The sequence below is a fragment of the Pagrus pagrus genome (assembly GCF_965226575.1).
Source record: "Pagrus pagrus genome assembly, chromosome: 6".
NCBI lineage: Eukaryota > Metazoa > Chordata > Actinopteri > Spariformes > Sparidae > Pagrus > Pagrus pagrus.
The window spans coordinates 26,540,026-26,561,406 of NC_140190.1; the positions used below are offsets into that span (position 1 = coordinate 26,540,026).

The 21,381-nt window shown below is 40.3% G+C and overlaps 1 protein-coding gene across 2 annotated transcripts in view; it reads right to left on the minus strand.

Annotated features, from left to right (window-relative positions):
• The window catches only part of LOC311258660 (glypican-5-like), a 57,407-nt gene that overhangs the window by 4,500 nt on the left and 31,526 nt on the right, over positions 1-21,381 (minus strand). For both annotated transcript variants that reach the window (XM_084355149.1, XM_084355150.1), the window contains exon 9: positions 18,671-18,812. In XM_084355149.1, coding sequence (XP_084211275.1) covers positions 18,671-18,812 — 142 coding nt within the window. The remainder of the gene's footprint in view (positions 1-18,670; positions 18,813-21,381) is intronic.

Genomic DNA, 21,381 nt, shown 5'->3' on the forward strand with positions numbered 1-21,381 from the left:
TTCACACATAAACATAAACACACACACAAACACAGAATGCTGTTCCATTTAACGGGCATATGGCAGGACTTCACCGGCTGCTTTATCGCTTTCATATGCATGTATGTAGGTGTGTGTCTGCGTCTGTGTCTGTGTGTTGGCAGTAATCCAGGCCCCTCATGGGAGGAACTCAGGTAAATGAGTGGATTAGGACAGGAGGGAGACAGACTGTGCCGCCAGCTAAACGTGCACACACACATACACACACATAGGCGTATCAGCCAGAGACATTCTCATACTCACCTGCGCTGTCACAAGAAAACAGTCACATCATGCTCTATCCTGGCACACACACACTCACACACACCTGCTTGGGCAGAAATCTGATTCTGCCTCTTACAATACACATTGTCCTGTAGTACAATAGACAAAGAGCCTCTTTCAGCCGCTGAGGAATGAGGCGAGTAGTTAACGTTCACACAGTCACACAAATATTATATCTCATAATAACTCAGACATAAAGACAGCAGGACAACAGCCGTATACATACACATACACACACAAACATAAACAAGCACACATAAAACGTTTGAAATTCAAAACACAGACATAGACACAAAAAAATGAGAACAATCTGTATGAGAGACGCATGATGTGTTTTTGTTTTTGACTGTGTTGATGATTCGGATGATTTACTCACAGCAGAATGTTTTCCAATTAGGAGTCTGTCCTTTATTGTGTGTCTCTTGACAAATAGCTCCATGGAGCAATATGGGACCCTGGGCTCATGGCTGTGCAGATGTGTGTTTCCATCTGTGTGTGTGTGTGTGTGTGTGTGTGTGTGTGGCCTATTTTCTGCTCCCATTCAAACTGAAACCTTGTGTCACATCTGGAGTGAACCTGTTCAAGGAACAGAACTGCGTCATATTCGTATTGTGTTTCCACCATAACAAGAATATTGTGACAAATTCATGTTTTGATTGCAGCATGATATGTTACTTGTGTTCTTGTTCTTAAAAAAAGATATAATTATGCAAAAACCGACCCTCTTTTGCTCCTCCAGTGAGCTGCTTTAGATGTACGAATGTCAAGTTGATTTGTTATGTGCCTTTAATCAGGCCAATAGGAACATGTTTTCCAATCATTTACATGGAAGAGCATAAGCAAGGTGAGTTAGACTCATATTGGAAGGTAAATGACATGGCAAAATGATTTTAGAGAAGCAAAGGAAAAATAATGTGTTACAAATAGCTGTATGCATGAGAGCAGAAAACAGTACATGGATTGGTGGATTGTAACCAAGTTCATTGTAACTAAGTTTATATTTACTCTAGTACTGTAGTGAAGTAAACATTTTAGGTACTTGAGTATAACTAATATATGCTACTTTTTCCCTCTACTTCATTACACTTGAAAGGGACATATTTTTCTTCTACAAGTAGAGTTCTTTGTATAAATATGTTACATATAAAAATTACATTACAATAGATTGAAACAAATGTTCTATCAGTATATAATAAACAATTAAATCATTAAATCTACTTCAACAATAAAACCACAATAAAAAGGGCTATAGTATTATAGTATTGCTATTTTTGAATACATTATGCTGATGATACTTCTGTCTTTTTCTGTAACCTATCATTTTGAATGCAGGACTTTCACTTGGTACAAAGTTCTTCTCTCTACTGTGGTATTAAGTGAACATTGTGAATACTTCTTTCACAGAGATACAGATAACCAAAGTAGGGCATCAATTAATGATTATTTCCATTATTGATAGCTAACTGCGGATTATTTTTTCAAATACACAACTAAATGTCAATCAAGAAAAGCTAGTAATACTTTTAAAAGGCTTGTTTTGTTTGACCAACTGCCCAAAACAAAAATCTGAAAAGCTGAAGGAAGCAAATATTCAGTTTCTTGATAAATAATTAACAGATTATCAAATTGTGATTCTCTACTACCGTCATCCAAAGGTTCGTAATTAGACTAAATGTCCTATTAAGAGTCACTCTGCTCGCCTGTGCATACTGTATGTATGATATGTTAGCATGTTTGTGTGTTTCGAGGCGGGTGGCAAACCACAATCTCCTCCTACATGCCCTTCGACATGTTTGTCTCTAAGCAACAATTCAGAAACATGTCACATATGGCAGATTGGTGAGAATTACACACAGACACACACACGCACGCACTCACACACACACACACACACACATACACACCCCCACACACAGACACACACACCAGAGATGAGTGATGAACAATGTCACTGGCCATACTCATGGGATAGTTTAACCTTTACTGCAATGAGTAATGAGAGAGATAGAGAGAGAGAGCGTGTGTGTGTGTGTGTGTGTGTGTGTGTGCGTGCGTGCGTGCGTGCGTGCGTGCGTGCATGCGTGTGTGATAATAAGAATGCAGGAGTGACATTTGAAAGATCTTGTCCGTGAGTTGCCGTGGTGGATTGCCGATTCCAGGTCAGAGAGTTGCGGATCAAAGTTTCAGTCTTCTTTGTTGACGTCCAGCATTTAAACTGCTCTCATCTCCACTCATGCACAGCTCGCAGTCACAACAACAAGTAAGGACAAAAATGGTCCCCATGTACTGTGATGGTTGAAGAGGAGAGCTGGTGAAAACACATGATACATCATCCCCTCCAATCCAAACAAATAAATGTGTCATCTTGACCATTGACTTGTAATTCAGACACTTTTCCACAATAATAAGATAAAAATGGAATTGGATTCAACAGATGTCAAGCCCTGGGGTGACAGTAAGACTCCCGAGCAGGTGGAGTACAGCCATAAATCAGAGCTGTGGTGACCCACAGGAAACAGACTGGTTGCCAGGCACTAAGTGCATCTCTCTGTTTCACACATACACACACACACACACACATCGTTACACACATCGTTACACACACACACAGTTTGGTGGGTTTGAGGAGGATGTTTTAGTCTAAAAAGAGACAGACATGCCATATTCTTAAAGTGGTAAATTATCAACATTATTCTGACAGCTGGCTTGATTATTCACAAGCTGAAACTACCAATGTGTTAATGTGTATGAGAATAAAGCACATTAATATGATTAATACTGGACCAAAAAATATTACCAAAGCTAGACATAATACCGAAGATGAATAAAAGATAGAAACAAAATATATTACATTATATTCAGTCAGAGTTTCTTTTGTCAAAACAAATATAGCAGGATTTTTAACAAATTCATTTATGTAGCTTGTTTTTTAAAAACAGATTTGCTTGTCAGTAATGACAATAATAAGAAAAGAGCACTTTGTGATCATTTTGATAATGCATTGTTGTGCCTACAAAAAAAACTCATGATCATTTTAGAGAAGGGGAGTTGTTTTGGTTAACTTTGTTAAGTCCTCTCTATTTTATTGAATACAATTTTGGTTAGCTCAAATAACATGTTCTCACTCCCAAATCATCAAATATGGCAGCTTGGTCAGTGGCCTTGAGCTTCAAACTGTGGTGCTTTACCGACCCCTTTAGCAACACTTTTGCATGTGAGGGGCTCTGCAGTCAAGTTAGCAAATATCTGTAAAATGCAACGTTCTGTTAGACTTTCAAAATAATGATTGCTGACAAATAGTTCATGCATAATAACATATGATGACTTTTGGACTGTTATTTACGTTGTCATACGATCATGGTTTGGTGAGGTTTAGGCACAAAAACGACTTGGTTAGGTTGAGGCAAAGATCCTAGTTTGGGTTAAAATCACTACATTCAGTTGTGTAACCTACGTAAATCAAGTTACGTGACTTAGGCGATGTACGGGCATTTACGTACATGAGCTTACTAACATAACGTAACTTAAAAACAAATCACTTTTGACTCTTGGCTACAAATGAACTCCAGGCTCCATAAGGAAAGTCCAGTGTGTGACTCATCCGACCACCTCGACCACCCCTGACTTACACTTTTCGAGCTCTTTACCCCCAGATTCCACCGGACATGTCTGTGTTGCGCTACATCAAGCTGTACAGCGCAGATCGAGCCAGACAGGAAGTCGGACAATGGAACGGCATTGAGCAGCTGGTCAGTTTTCAAAATAAAACACTGTGCAGACTCAAGATCTACAGAAATCTTAACATAAACACAGTTAAACAGACAAACAATGAAACCATTTAACTACGTAACCTACTCACCAATGGTAGAAACACAAAAATCAAGGAAAAATGAGAAATTACACACAATATGCAAACAAAATATGGTGGGCATGATGGTCTGCTTCTGAAACACTCCCAGTGGAACAACACTGCAGTGCAGACGTTGGAGCTTTAATCCATTATAATGTTCACAAATAATACAATAATGTATCAAGCATTTCTAAAGCATCCACCCCAGAGAAGCCGAGACACAAACCTCAGCATTACTGTGTTTAACTCTCTTTCATGCATTCCCCCAGTCTGCCATCTGAAACAAAACCCAAGTGACAACGCAGCATCTTCCTAATCACAGCAGACAATATGTGTGTGTGTGTATAATCACAGTGTGTCACAGAAACATGTTAGTAATGCTTTGATCGGACAGATCTGTGTGTAATGCAGCGCTAAATCAATGCATTTTAATGTGCTGATTGAGAAAGCGAAGCATTTGTGCCGTCTTGCCTCGCCTCAGAGGAAAACTTCAGGTAGTTAAAATATTTGTGGTGTTCATGTTCGACATACAGAATGTGTGTTTGTGTGCGTTTGTTCATGTAGATGGACTTATGAAAGCATGTTAGGGAGGCATGATCTGATGAGTGAAAGTTGAAAAGTGAGCTGACAGCGTGTGTGTGTGTGTGTGTGTATGAAATAGAGTGCGTTAATGACTGTGTCTGATATCAAATGCCTGTGGTGTATTTCTACAGAACTGTCAATTTATGCCCTAATTATGCCCAATCTTGTTGCCCATCAATTTTTTAACGTATACAACAGACACTCATTCTCTCTCTTGCTTACACACACACACACACACACACACACGCACACGCACACGCACACACACACACACACACACACACACACACACACACACACACAAATGTTGCGAGGTGACCTTGAAAAGCGTCTGGATAGCTGGTGTGTGTGTGTGTGTGTGTAGGCGTGTAAATGTATCCGTAGCATTTCCAGCTGAATCAGTAATGAGCATTTCATTACTTCAGCCTCAGTTCCCCAGGGAGGAAACACACACACACACACACACACACACATACACAGGGAGCAGGAGGAGCATGGTAAAAGGTGGCTGTGGATTATACACTCAGCAAGTGCTTATCAGAATCAAATTATAAAATGATAGCGAGAAAGAAAGACAGCAAGAAAGAAATTAAGCAAGACAGAAAAAGAGCAGTACTGTGAACATCACAGTGAATAATGAGAGGCATTATACCTCAACACCAGTGACAATGTCTATTTTCTGAACACACAATGAATGTTAAATTTGGCAATAGATATAAATAATACGATTCTGATATCCTGCCAACACATTGTACTGTTTCTCCCAGTATCCTTCACTGCTGTCATCTTGAAGAATATTATGAAATTGGCCTGCTGCTCAACCGACTCATATCAGGAGAATCTATAGACACTAAAATCATCAATGTGTCCCCAGTCGGTAATTTGCTGTGATGTTTTCAAGCATTTTATAAAGCTAATGCTGTACTATACAGAGTGATAGTGAGGCTCCTTTATCTCGGGAGGTAAGAATGAAGGGGCAATACTGAGAGATGTCAATCAAAACACAAAATAACACATGCATTCTTGGGTTTACTTGTACAGGCTCCATGTCTACTCAGAGCAAGCCTCACAGACTTGGATCAAACCAGAAAAATGTAAATAGAAAAAGAACCTCAGAGAATCTGATGATTCCAGTTTACCCATCAGACAAAACATTTTGTTTGCAATTTACCAAATAATGTAAACTGGTATGACATGTTTCAAGCAAGCACTTTTAGTGACCAACTGGTTGTTGAAGGGATCGTTCTGTTTCTGCCAAGCTGATTCTTGAAGCAAAGCCAATGTGTAACTCAAGTGGGAGAAGAAGGAAGCCACCACTGTCCTAGCACAGGGAATTTCATTTACATACAGTTTGTAAATTCTGCAGCTGGGAGTCTCTCAATCAAAACGATGGGAATGTATCAATCAGATGTTTCCTGTGTTTCCCTAGAAGTTTTAGTGACAGGCGGCTACGGATTTCTCTGGGTTTGAACATTGTTGGAAACATCTGGGACACTGTAATTATGCCATCCTTTTCCCTAGAACCATGTCTCTATCATGGACGAAAAACTTCCTCACAATTGGGATCAATACATTGTAAAATATTCAAGAATCTCTTCACGTCCACCATTACTTTGGGTTGATCGGAAAAAAGACATTACTTGTGATGAAAGATCAATCAATCCATCAATACATTGTAGAAAGTACAGTTTTGTTAATGTGACTTATAATACTGCCTATTTAAGTGTAATAGCCAAGCGGCCAATGTCCCTAACACCTGTAATTATTTATAAACTGTATTAGTTTTAATGATTGCAGATAACAGTCTGGTCAGATCTTCTAGTCTGCATCTCTGTCACCTGCTCCACTGGTCGCAAAGTAACTGTGTGGGTACATAATCTGAAAAGTACTATTCAGATGAATGGTTAGTGCTTGTTTTCAAATGGCTATAATAACAGTGAAAGCATCTTCCCAAGGTCACCGAGGTGAAGCATAGCCTCCGGTGGAATCATAAAACCTTTGGACGAAACACGTGGGAAAAGAAATGAGCTGAGGACTGCAGCAAGGGAGCGACTGTGATTGGAGGTGGATGAAAGGATGAACATGGCGTAGTGATTGGTTGAAGGCTGTACATCAACACAGGCCAATGGGGGGGTTGTCTGCTGTGTGTGTGGTATGTGAATTCTCATTTGAATAAATGAGGAGTGAAGCTGGAGGTTGTGAAAGCTAGACAAAGCAAGGGCAACACCCTTCTTTGAAAAGGTCAAATATGGAAACAACAGAATCACTGCAGAGTAGAGGACTAATAATCAGATGATGTCTAATCAGACTTGCATGAAGGAACTCTCTCAGGTGTAAAGACGAGCAGGGAGTCAGACAGAAAGACAAGCAGGAAATCGGCAAACAGACGGGTTGATGGACAAGTAGGCAGGGAGAGGACGGGACATGACAGCAAATATAGGAGATGCTTAATGGAGGCTAAAGGAAGTAGGCGATTTGAAAGGGAGTGAGGGGGGATGCCATCGCCCTTGTTAGCAAAATAGCCAAAAGCATCCCCCTTGTTAACCTGCCCCCTCTCTATTCCCCAGGGAGCAGAGAGAGTGCAGGGCAGAGGAGTTGTTTACTTGAATATGTTAGTCTAGCCTGCCTGAACCATTGATCCTTTTTCTGACTGAAGTTAGAATCTATGCCTCTGAAATATTAGTGTGTAAACTGTGCTGTGTATTGATAAATCCATGAGGTTGTACGTGAAGTTCCAGGCAGATTTGTTGCGTTTCTTTCTCTCAGTCTCACCCTTCTGTCAGTTTTGTCTAGGAACTGTGATATTCTCTAAACTATATGCTCTAAACACTCAATTCTATACTATTGCAAAATCCCATTTCCAATTTTTACACCTACCCCTCATTTTCGAGTGACCCTTTGCCCCTCAGAGCAGAGTTATAAGGGGCAGAGGATTTGAAATCTCCCCTATGAAATGAGACAGCCCTTCAACATCCTCATGCGTCATCAGTAGTCTTGGTGCTCATGTAAGCTGGCATGAATGGAAATACCAATTTATCTGATGGAGATAGAAAAGCATGGACACTAACGATTCGTTCACAAATTCATGCTATTGATCAAGTCATCAAATAACCACAAGCCGTCATATGCTATTGACAATTTAAATGCAATATTGAAATACATCAAATGAGAAACTGTCATAAACAAATCAGCAATAATGTAACATTGGCTAGCTAGCTAGTTAGCTACCAAGGCAACTAGTAGACATCGTCTTATGCTTGTTATAAAGAAAATGATCAAAATATATATGAAACGATAAAGAGCACTCATAACCCTTGGTTTGAAGTGTGCTTCTGAAAAATGCAGAAAGTGCAGAAAAGTGACACGGAATAAGAAAAGGAAAGCCCCTTGAATCTGTCGCTGTACTATCCATGATTTCACCCATTCAGTGCAGTTCCTCTTTATTTCTTCCTCTGCCTCTTCACCAGTTGCAACTTTCTATCAGACATATTGTCCATTAGAAGAGGCTATTTTGGCGAGAGTGGGGTCAAAAATGCTACTTAATCATAACAACAGTTTGTTCAGCAGCAGAGAGGTATTTTTTTGTCATGCAGGCGCAAAACGCACAAGCTTGTTGGCCGCCTGCTGCTGCTTTTTGGCCCTGACAGAGGCGACATGACATGGCGCAACAGTCGGCCTTTGTCGCAGCTAGTTCTTTGATGTCATGTCGGTGGGTAGTGGCTGTAACAAGCCACCCTACCCATCTATCCCAACAGTTATTGGGACACCCTACCCCTAGGCATGAACTTGAAAAACAGAGGGGTCGGGCTAAGTGGTGTTATGGGACTGGGCCTTTATTGTAGCCTATATATTCTATAGAGCAGTGTCACCTTCATCATCAAAGTCACAGAAAGCAAGATGTAGTCACAAAAGAGCAACAGGATCATAGAGGCACACAGCTGACTGTAGTATCGCTCCAAAATCTTATATGATCGTTTGCTGACTGGCTATGAGTATGTCGTAGTTATTGCGTAGATCCTACGATGTGAAGCATTCCAAGTAAAGTTTGATTCTTTTATCTCTCTGAGGGTGTGTTGAACAAAACAGACCTTAAGTCGCTGTGAATGAGAGAGACTGTGAGAGCAAAGTGAATGTGTAATTCTTTAATGAGCCGCATCTTGTACCCTGAGGATATATCATTCGAACTGCTTATTAACCATTACCACATGCTGAACACACACACACACACACAAGCAAACACACACATACACACACACAGCATGTGAGGGCTACACTTATGACTTCCCTTTCTCTCTGCACCTACTGTTACCTCCTATCGTCCTCTTTTGTATCAGCTCAACCCTTTCTCTTTCTTTGCCCCCTTGTGTGTGAGTGTGTGTGTGTGTGTGTGTGTGTGTGTGTGTGTGTGTGTGTGTGTTTGTATGTTTGTGTGTGGTGTGTGTGTGTACCAGTTTTAGCCGATATAACTCAAGCTGTGAGACTCGGGCAACATAAACAGAATAAAGAATCAAAACAAAGAGGAGCAATTAAAAAGAGAAAAAACTGACAAATACAAGTTGAAGAAAGAACAAGAACATTAAGAGTACAAATTTAATTTATACACTGTTAATTTGTTTTGTGAAACGATCTTGGAGGAAACATGATTTCTGTCTAGATGACCTTTCCTGGCAAATCAGTCAATGAAATGCGCCATGGATAACAGACATAATTCAGGGGGAGCACACTGGAGACTTTCTGAAAATACGTGTATTGTTAAGAAATTCCTTGAAAAGACCAAACCAACCATGTTTTAGTCCGTCTCTCAATACTTTCTGACTTACCTGTGAGCTACAAGCCTGTTAGCTACTGAAGTAATCACTTTAAACTTAATTAGGAGGCTGTACAAATTAAAACAACTGGGTGCTGCAGTTTTCTGCAAATTTTGCTTAAATAAGAGTATTGTCTGGCTACACACATTGTTGGTTTTAGTCTTTTGTTGGGATTTGTTGACAATAGACCTACCTTGATGTCACCCAATGGTTTGTGTACTGCCATTTTGAAGTTTGGCGGCGTCATCTTGGATTACTGGAGCCAGATGTTACCATTTAAATGAAACCATAATTTACACAGACAACATCATGCTGTATTGAAGAAGACTTGAACCTTGCAATTGAGTCCATTAATTCATTATGAACCTTTTTCCTGAGGTAATAAATCAAGTGAGAAGTGGGGTCATTTTTTCATAAGCTTCAATTCAATTTGACTTCAGAAAGAATGCAACACACTTCACTTTTCAGACCAAGAGCTCCGTCCATATGTTAGACAGTCAGTGGTCTCCCCTCGTGCTTCATGAGCACTGACTGTTCAGGTCGGACCATGACCAGATTGCTTTCAATAGCCAGGAGGAGACATTATAGGAAACACATATAGACCAAATCGTAATGTGTGTTGACAATAACAATTTTTTAAATGATATTATTTCTAAGTGTACACATCTAATTCATCTAAAATGCATGCTTGATGCTGTCATAGCTTATTAATAAAAAACCTTAATTAATGTTAATATTAATTAGGTTTGAGACCTAAAATACCTGCAGAGACGTCACACAGGTCAGACCACTGAGTTCTACTATATATTGTTAAATGTTACAGCTGAAAATGACAACACAAATAAACAAGGCCAGTTTTCTACCCAGAAGTAACTGTTGTTGTTACCACGATGTCACGTTGATTCAGCCTATACAGTTTGATGATGGAGAACATTTTGCTGATATGGTCGATTTAATATGTTGGACAGTATACGGACATTTGTTTGTTGTGAACAGTGGACAGATCTGTATTTGTTGGTAAAAAACAAAACAAGAATAAAAGCAAGGCAGCATTATATTCCCCCCAAAATGTATTTACTGATGGATATCCCTCATTAGTTTTTCATTCTTGTTGTTGACTACATGTGAAAGCATGAAAAGCAGGATAAGAAGAAATGCTTCAATCCAGATTTTTGCTGTTGTATCAGTAGGATACCGACTGCATTCACAGCACGTTTTACAACCTAATGTTCTCCAGTGCATGCATGTACAGAGAAAGCCGTTTCATTTTATAGCATTGATCAATCGGATGCAAACGCTCGCTCTGGGAACTTTTATAGTCACGGGTGCAGATTAGGAGCCCCGCCAGACTTTTTTATTGTTCTTTCTGGCTCCCTTTAGACAGATGCTTATGAATGCAGATCAAACTGTCCTCAGGCAGAGGGCTAACATGTTCAAGCGCTGGAAAACACTGGCCTCTCCCTTTAAGATGAAATAGCTTCTAAAAGCTTTGTGAATCTGGCCCCAGGGAAGTTGGGGAGAGGCCAGAGGAGCAAGGCAGAGATGATGAAGGGGAGATACATGGAAGCAGGACAAGAAATAGAAAATGGTTCAAGCAGTGTACAATATCCTGTTGTATGTGGATTATTTAGTGATTTATTATGATGAGAACCAAATACTGACACTGGTTTTTACTGCAAATTCAAGATTTCCAAGGAGGTGCAAAGCAACATTATGTTACTTTGGCAGTGGAGATGGCACAAAACCTGCCACACCTCCCCTCTTTCTCTCCATCGCTCGCTCTCCCTCCCTCTCTCTTTCTTCATTGCCATCAAATAAGCACCCATGGGAAGACAGACCACCTGGTAACCATGGTTACAGGGATTGAGTGTCCCTCACGAGTACACATTCTCTTACGCGCACACACACAAATACGTCCTGGACTTGGTAAAGAAACAAAGAGTTCCTGAATATATTACCAAGTATACAGCGAAAGACAAACCTGCTTAAAAAATGTGTTTATCCATGTTTTTGTTTACACGGTGGAGCTCAGCTGCTTTTTTTTAAGACAGAGTCACTCTGTAAAAACATTTAGTCATAACGGGGATTTCGTAAGCAGCTTCAAACCGTGAAAGTGAGGTCTGCTAGGGGAAATGGATGGGTGCTTTCCAGACTATACTTACATTAGTGGTTGTAATGTGACTCATGGATACCTGGAGGTTAAAGTTTCCCCACCTCTGCATCCACCACCACATCACTGCTAAAAGCACAGCAATTACTGGTATATGACAAAGCATTTCATTTGGAGAAGAGAAGAGAAGAGAAGAGAAGAGAAGAGAAGAGAAGCTGTGATTACATTTACATTATTGACATTATAGGACCTGGATATGTCTGGGGAGACAAAGAGAGATTGGGAAGGGGCAGCTGAAGAAGGGATCGTGCTGGTTTGAGGAGAAAAAAATCAATCAGTTTAATCTTGGTGAATTCCAGGGGAGAGGAGGATGAGAAATTACTAAATGAAGAAAGAAGAGTAGTGAAAAGAGAAAAAACTGTAATAGATAGTAGGTATAGACCGATTATCGGGGCACATACTTAAAGACGACACCCACCCCAGCCACAGTCTGTTCACCCCGCTGCCATCTGGTAAAATCTATCTGTCTGCGTTTTTTGTGTCTGATTGATGGTAAATTATTTAATTTTAAAATGCAATACTTTGGTCTTCAGTCACCTCTGTTTGGTCTCACTCAATGTCCCGCCCACAACACAATCTGATTGGTTAAAATAAATAACCAATCAGATTGATCAAATAAATGTAAAGTGAAAGTATAAATTGCACAAAAGTACGGAACACGAGTAAAAAGTTTGGTCAGCCACTGGTTATTCAAACTTTGACACAAATTGTTTTATTCTTACAGCCGATGTTTATCAGTTCAAATACTGGTTATCAAGACCGATTACAACCCTAAAAAAAAGGGTCAATTTCTAATAAATAGCCACTAAAGTCGAGTATGAAAGGTGTATCTGATTGCTGACAGTAATGCAGAACTACATAGCAACTTCAGCTTGAATTAGCGCCACTCTTTTTATGGCAAAACCTACAGTTGTGCGTCTAAGGGCATGTAAGCATAGTGAACAAAGTATTCCCCTCTGCATTCAACTAATCGTCAGTCTAACACTGATTTTAACATCAAATGATTACAATGTACGAGCAAACACTACAGAATCAGCTTTTCTGGCTGGACTTCATCGTCGACTTAAAAAAAATCCTAAATTAAGCTCTCTGCTTTTAACTGCTCATATGTTGAGGTACCTGCTTTTTTTCCTTTGCTTTTGATCTGTGAACACTGATTGCCAAGTGAGTCTCTCTCCTTGGCTGAGATCAACCTGTAAATGGACTTAGATCAAATAGTAATAGCATGTGTACGGTCCCAGCATGACTAAAATAACTTCTTACTGTTAAGTGGCCAACTTAAAGGATAAGTACCGTTTTTTACAACCTGGACCTTATTTCTGGCAAAATATATGGTCATTTACTCACCCAGATAACTTTGGTGTCATTCGGCGTCGTTCGGACGAAATTAGATCCAGTGTAGCGGCGATATATCCATATAATGGGAGTAACGGGGCATCGACACACAGCCTCTATATAACACATTATCTGCCACGAAACTAGTTCATTTCATCAATATTTTGTTATGAAATGCTAGCGCTATTAGCCTCTGAGTCCGGGCTCGTCTATTGTCAACATCCGGGGTCTGTAGGTTGAGCTACTACCTCTGACCTGGAAGATGTCGTCTCTGAGCTGCGCGCGCACCCGCGACAGCGCGCCTTGTTTACCTGTAGCTGCTACTGCTAGTTTGACCCCGGATGTTGATAACGGACGAGCCCGGACTCAGAGGCTAATAGCGCTAGCATTTCATAACAAAATATTAGTGAAATTAACTAGTTTCGTGGCAGATAATGCGTTATATAGAGGCTGTGTGTCGCTGCCCCGTCTCTCCCATTATATGGATATATCGCCGCTACACTGGATCTAATTTCGTCCGAACGACGCCGAATGACACCAAAGTTATCTGGGTGAGTAAATGACCATATCTTTTGCTAGAAAAAAGGTCCAGGTTGTAAAAAACAGTACTTATCCTTTAAATAAAACATAGTAGTAGTAGTACATTTGGAGGCTGAAGTTTTGAGGTTTGATTTCAGCTCCTGGCTGATATCGCACCATCTCCACCTCTCATCCTCCACTTCTCTTGTCCCTCTATAGTATTCTTCAAAGCCCAAATGTCATGAGAATTAATTACAGGCAGGCGGGATGTTTTCTTCATCTTATGATCCCTGTTCATATCTGCAGCCCAGGGATAGAGAAGAAGAGAAGTTAAGCTCGATCATGTGTGCGTTAAAGAAAACAGCGGGTAGATATTGAGAAAGTCATTATAAGTCAAGAAGCAGCACGGTACTGGATCCGTTTCAGCCAGTCAGATGGAGAACTGGGCCATCCATAAAACATACTGGATTACACACAAAGGCATTGCAGCAACGGAAGTACCGCCACCAAACACGCTTAAATCACACCCATAAAGCACATGTCGGGCACGCATTAACAAACAGGAGGCCATAAACAGTCATTTGTGCGTGCACGTCCACACTCTTGCGCTTTCTTTCTCACGCAAGCACAGTTCTGTTTCTGTGCTCTTCCTTTCCTGGGAAATCATAAGCCTCACATTTCAGCAATTCAGATTTAAAGCAGTGGTTTGTAAGCTGAATTTTAAATTGAGAGAGAGTCAGACAGCGTGGACAGGCAGATTTAGTGGCAGATGTATCCGAGAAAAAACTTCAGAGCAGCCTACATTTATTCATTAGATGGTATTTTATGCACACATTAACTCAGAACGACTGACTCAGTGTAGAGAACAGGAATAAAAGGCAAATGACCCCCTGTGATTTGTGTGGTCTGGTTGACACTGCATCGTCCTGTCAGCTTCAGTGCGTAGGAGCCTTGTTTAAATGCATAGAGATGCCATCAAACAGGGAGACAAGCAGAAAATCCCCTTTTGTCACTTATTGTAGTTCTTTCTCCAGGAATTCACTGTGGCTTGAGAGACACAATCCCCACCAGCTCGGTGAATCATAACCAGCAATTTTCTCTGTAAATAGCCAGCGTACTAGTTTCAGGCCCAGCGGGAGGCATGGCTTTCAACAGATCTGACACATCAAGGTTATTTTAAAGGGTATGACAAATGTACCAACAAATACCTTCCTGTTAGAGCGGTTAAATAAGGGGCTGAAGCAGTATGAGAAAACAAACATTCGAGGCGGCAGAAATGTTTTATCTCGTCGCGAACACAGTCTTCCATTCACAACTACTACATAAACAGTGTTTGCATGTTGGAAACATAATCCTGACTCTTATCTCCTGTCATCTGAATTGAAATATTGTGGTTTATAATTCTTTAAATGAATTGCCAAAAGTTTACAGCCTGAGATCTTAAATACAGTTTTGTTCTTGTAAAACACCCACACGAAAATTTCCCATTTGACTCAATGGTCTTATTTTGGATATAGAAAATGTTAGAACTGTGATGTGGAGATGATGCTTGGATGCTTATTGAGGGATTAGTGGCATCAAATCCTGTTAACCTCAATAGCAAACTTTGACAGTACATACCTACAGCAGACGATCACAACCCTTTTTACATCACCGAACAATTTCATAATCACAAGGTATAACACATGCACTGGGCCTTTGATCACTCTTTCCTCTCAAGCTTCCTCAAATTCTCTCTTAAGGTTTTATTGTTGGGTAGTTGTTAGTCCCATTAGAGTTCTGCACAGGCCTAAAATTGAGGCTTAAAGCAGCTACATGAACTGTTTTTTGATGATGATTCTGGCGGCCCCTGTGGACAAAAGTTGTATGACTACCACCACCTTGTGTTGTCAAGATCTTGATCTGGTGTGGCATGTATTTGTTTTGGAGGCAAGTAAAAGATTACATTTATTTTAAATACAGTTTCCAGGATGCATAGCGAGGTTACATGTATTTCTAATTTTGTTGAGGAAGCTATAGTTATCAGCATTGCCCCGTAATGTTATATCTTTATAATAATAAGCCAACAGCAAGAGATAGCTTGGCAGCAAGGCCGGCATAAAATGTTATAATATAGTTGCTCTGCTGCCATCTGGCAACACAGAAGAATCTGCTGCTGTACCAACAGACTACAGAGCAGTTTATTTCCTCAGTCTGTGAGACTCCTTAATTCATCCTCAGCAGTCTTTCATAAAAACGTCATTTTATGACTTGTTATTTCACTATTGGGTTCGGGTCTGGTAGGCAGAACTCCACAAACTACATGGAGAACTGAGCACAGATGATCTATTTTTGGTTTTTTTAGCTAGTATTTTAATGTAGGCTCAACAAGGGCACATAAAATTAGTTACTTCACAAATGACCTATGAAGTTCTAAAAGTATTATTTGGCTTTTTTTCATCTAATCATATTGTTGATATTGTCTCGGGGGCTGGGAACCACTGACCTAAAGCTCAGAATCATGAATGACGAACAACACTCGTGCTTTACATCATTGTAGGGGCACAAACTCATGACTATAGTAATGACGAGGACAGTACAGGGGTAATTAATGTGACAGTGATCTTTGACCCTATTACAGCCTGCCCTCTGGGGCGTTCCCACCACCCGATGACATCACATACGACCTCATGGGTCATGGGTAACAAAGTGCTGATGCAGAAGAATGAGCACTAGTTTAGTAAATTGTGAATCAATCAGATGAAGCAAGAAAGCCTCCAGCAATTACAACTTATATCCTGCTCTATTCTATTATATTCCAACACAATTTCCATTCTACAAATGAGAAACTACAGAAAACCAAACAACCTACAAACACTGTCATGACATTACTGGTTTGACCTGAAACTAATTGGCCCTTGTTGTCAGCAACATGACCACAGAAACCATTCACAGACCACTGGTGTCATGGAAAGTTCCATCACCATAAAGGTGGCCGGGGTCTTCTCGTATGTTGACCAGTTAATCAACTTATGTGTTTTTCCATCTAAAGATAGACATGGACAGTAAAGCTTTCCACAGCGTACAGAGTAGCTGCAGTATGTGAGCAGGACTGTTTGTCCTTAGGGCCTTTGGTTGGAGATGACATTGATATTTGATAAAATACTTCATCTGGTTGCTCTTATTGTGAGGGAGCTCAAGCTAGTTTGAAAGATGGTTGCTACAATAGGTAAAATAATCTGTGTAAACACTCTGCTGAGACTGATAAAACTAATTAAAACCCAAATCAGCTTCTTACTATAAACAATGGAGCCATTCATAAACAAACTGCCACAGTGGATTGATGCTGATCGATGTGGCCCTTTAGTGTTTACATGTGTAATTCGCACTAATTTGAAATTTGAAGTTTTTGGTTTTGTGCCGAAACCTAACCAAACTGCCACCATTTCACAATGTTATTAACAGTCCAAAAGTCATAGTAAGTCATAATGTTGAAATGTTGTCAGTAATCTTTATTTTGAAAGACATTGTAAGTACTTTTTGTGCCTTACTTGACCACTGGGTCCTTCACGTGCAAAACTGGCACTACAAGGCTGCTGAGGGCATCATATTTTGAAGCTGATGGCCACCGACTAAGCTGCCTCATGTGACAAGTTGGGAGTGAGAACATGGTGAACCAGAGGGTTTGTTACATGGAACCATCTGAGAAGTCGTCCTTGGGAACTGTTTTGAGAAGGACAGCGCTTCCAAAAAATACTTGGCAGGTGATTGGACAAACCATCTGTCCATCACAAGCTAATTTCAACCAATCACATCAACAGTAGAAGAGTGCTACCACCAGTGGTACAGTACATCAAACTAAGGCTAGTAGATCCTCAAAGAATGCTGATTGGTTCAATTCCTGTTTGTTCAGCGTATTGCTTGAGGCCTGGCAAGATGGATTTGGGAGATCACATGATCTTGCAAATCCAAGTGCCTCGCAAGGTTAACACCCCCTGAAAATTATTCTTTTGTTGACTGTGACATCACCTTGACAATACTCTTCGCACTTTTCTGATGACAACCATCAGCAATGTGTGGGGTCAGCGGTGCAAGATGCATGGTGAGATTTCTAAATGCTGATTTCTAAACATTTTTAGTGAACTCAATACTTTGGCTGTTGTCAGTCTTAAGAAATACATATACATTTAATACATGTATGTGCATTATCTATGTAAAAAAATATTTTCAAATGAATAAAACAACTAACAACAATGGAAAATCACCCAAATAGAGAACAGCTACTGGCTACATCACATCAATCAGAATTTACCTGTGTGATAATTACTGCCAATCAACTCAGACCTGCAGTGTTGAAGCTTATTCACTGTTAAGCTTTTAACCTTCATTCACTTTGTTGCTTCATGAAGAGTCTTTAAATTTAAACAGCCTCTCCAATGCATAGATTGTTTCACTGCAAATGCCCAACAATTAAACCAGCAGCAAGTTTCAACTATATTCACTCTGGGATTGCCTCTGGGCTCCCAGGGGTCCTCAGATCTCCCCGTGATACCCATGTATTATGTATAAGCGTAAGCACGATGAATAAGTCAAGAGATAAATGAATAATTACAGTTTATTTTTTCATTTCTGTTTTTGGGGTGACCTGGTTGTTAGTGCATCCTTTATCCCAGCTGAGGAGGAAATAAACTGCTGAGGCCAGCAGAAAGAGAGATGGGGAGAAGAGAGAGAGGTAGAGAGCGAAAGAGGGAAAGAGGACAGTTGAATCCATCTCTCAGTACTATCCCTCCCTCTGGGCATTTCCCTGCTGGCACAAGATATGTGGAGGCTGCAGCATTAAAACCTCCACCATGCCAATGAACTGTGTGTGTGTGTGTGAGAGAGCTGTCTTTTATTTATGACTGGTGTGTGTATAGACATATAGATATACTAGATATATATGTTGATGAGTTATGTATAAATCAGAACCCCGATATTTGCACGACCACAAGACGAGCTTGCAAGTACGCATCCGTTCGTGTGTGTGTGAACGTGTGGGTGTATGTTTGCTAATGTTTGTTCCTCTATTTTTGCTTGCATGCTTGTCTGCATGTGTGTGTTTGTGTGCGTGCGTGTATGACTCACCGTTCTCATCACCAGATGCTTCACAGCCGTCTTCATCATCACAGTCGTCTCCGCTGCCTCTCTCTGTCTGTGCGCTCCCTCCCTCCTCTTCCTCCAGCTTGACTCTGGTTTTCTTCGCCCAGCCGAGCTCCACCAACAGCTCCTGAATAAAAACCGTACAAATGTTGAAACACATGACACATAAACTTCCAAAACACACAAAAACTGGCATAGTTTTCTTTTTTATTTATTGTGAAGTTGGTCAGTTGGTTCACCACTTTTGTCCAAACTGAAATACCTCAGCAACTACTTGATGGATTGCTATGGAAGGTTGAAGAGACATTCCTGGCCCCCACAGGATGAATGTTAAGCACTTTTTAAACAGACATCTGGCAGCACTGAAAAGAAGATATGTCATTACAGCGGCTTTTTTACACCAAACTACATCAGTTTAATGCTGCGACTGTGGCTTTTTTTTCCTGCCGAGTTGCTTTGGTGTGTTTTCTTTCTCAAGTGTAGTTGCTTCGTTGGACTTGCTCCCATGTCTCCTGTCTTGTCATATTCCAGAATGCGTCTACAACCCTGTTCCCTCCGCCCCTCTCCTCCCTCCATCACAACAGTATAAACTGATCAAGTGGCTTCTCTGTCACACAAAGGTAATTAAGTTCCTCTTGTTTCCATAGACCGAAGTGCTTGTTTCCCACGGATGATCTGGCAACACTGGGAACAGAATGTGTCCCACCATCAGGGCAAAATATGAATCCGTCCAAAAGACATAACTGAGATGATTAACATGGTAAATATTACATGTGAAACATCAGCATGTCATTGTCAGCATGTTAGCTTGCTGATGTAAATGCTATGCCTGGAAGCTCCGTCTCACAAAGCTGCTAGCATGGCTGTAGTCACTCCTGTTTTTTTTACATTTCAGGTGTTAAGCTGACCTGAGAATGAGTTACTGGTAGTGCTGTAGACAAGACCGCACCAACCGAGACCAAGACATAACCGAGACCAGAGAGTACCGAGACCAAGACAAGGCCAAGACATTTGGAGGTCGAGACCGAGACAAGACCAAGACCATATATATCAAAGGAAAGTCATAACAAAACATCAAAATGTGAGTTTTCTTTTTTTTTAGCTGGGGGAAATCTTTACACTACCAATGATTTGAAGTTATTAGCTGTTTTTGAGAGGGTCCTTTTTCACTCTTATCAGTAAGGCATGGACAAAAAGCCTATCAGCAGTGGTCTTGACCGGTCTTCTTCAAAAAACCTGAGTCCGCTCAGTCTGAGACTGAGACAAGACCAAGAACCTCAAAAAATGGTCTTGAGACCGGTCTCAAGACCAAGACCGATCTCGAGTACTACAACACTAGTTACCGGGAGTGTAAAGGAGAAAATGCACCCTAACTGACAAATCAAAACATTAAAAAACAACTAATAGTAATGAGGTCAAAGGTCGGAGATAGAACAATACAAAAGATAAAACAATAAGGATGTTTTCTGGAATATATTTTCCTCTAAAGGCACCAAAAAGATCTGCACAAACATGTACAAAAACACTGAAGAACAGGAACGCACAAACACACCGGTCGTAGAGCACACTAAAGGGTAATTGAGGTCATGCTGTCTCTGTGTGAATCCATATTATCTACTGATGTGTTAACTCACAGCATGGATGCTGCGGCATGTTACATAATTGTGATGCCGTGTGAAAACCTCGTCTCTCCTAAAGATTTACTATTGATCATTCTAAACATCCACATCCACTGTAAAATTTGATTAACTCACAAAGAAAAACATAAAACTTTTTGTCAAACTGAGAAACTTTGAGGCAAATATATTTAGTTATTAGGTTTTCACACGTATACGGCGACAGGAACATATAATTGGCTCACAGTATGATGAATGTTTGTTCTACAGAGTCAAGGTAGGTAATATATGAATTCCAGCTGAAAAGAGAGATAAGGCAAACGCCCACCAGTTTTATAAAGGAAAAGATATATTGCGCTGACATCTTGTTTTATTTTATTTCCCCCCCAAGATAACATTTCTATATATGCAGCAAAGCTGATACCACCAACATTATAACATCTATCGTAATGATTTATATCAGCCTAAACTGCTGAAATCTGGCAAATTAAAAACTACAAAGGCCAAACTGAGAGTCAACTGTTTACGATTTTATTACAAGTTACACATATTTTATAGAACTGTATTGTCCTGCAGGCTAACAGAAGTCATAACAATGTTTTCCTGCCTAAGGTGCTTGTTGCTAGACAGCCAAAATCCATTCTGCTTTCCTGTATTTAAATATGGCTTCTGTGAGAAGATATGGTATAAGCTGTTCCTATATTATGGTACACAATGTGAGACACACATACTGACTAAGTAGGCAAACAACTCTGGTATACATTTATTTGCGACCCTGAACGTGTGCAGCAGGAGGACTACAAATTCTGCACTATAGATGTCTGTGTTTGGCTTTAACATGGAGAAACATGTGCTTAACAAACAGGGCTATGATTGTATGCTCATGATATTAAAACCTGAATTGTTTCTTCATATTTTGGGGTCTATCACTAATTGGTAGTTAACAATTTTAAAATAGCAACTGATGATGTGGTCTAACAATCTTTGGATTAGTTTCCCTGTTGGATGGATGCAGGTTGGATACAGAAGGAGGGACATCTGGCCTTCTCTGTACAGAGCAGTAGGTGCGGGGCAGCCGTG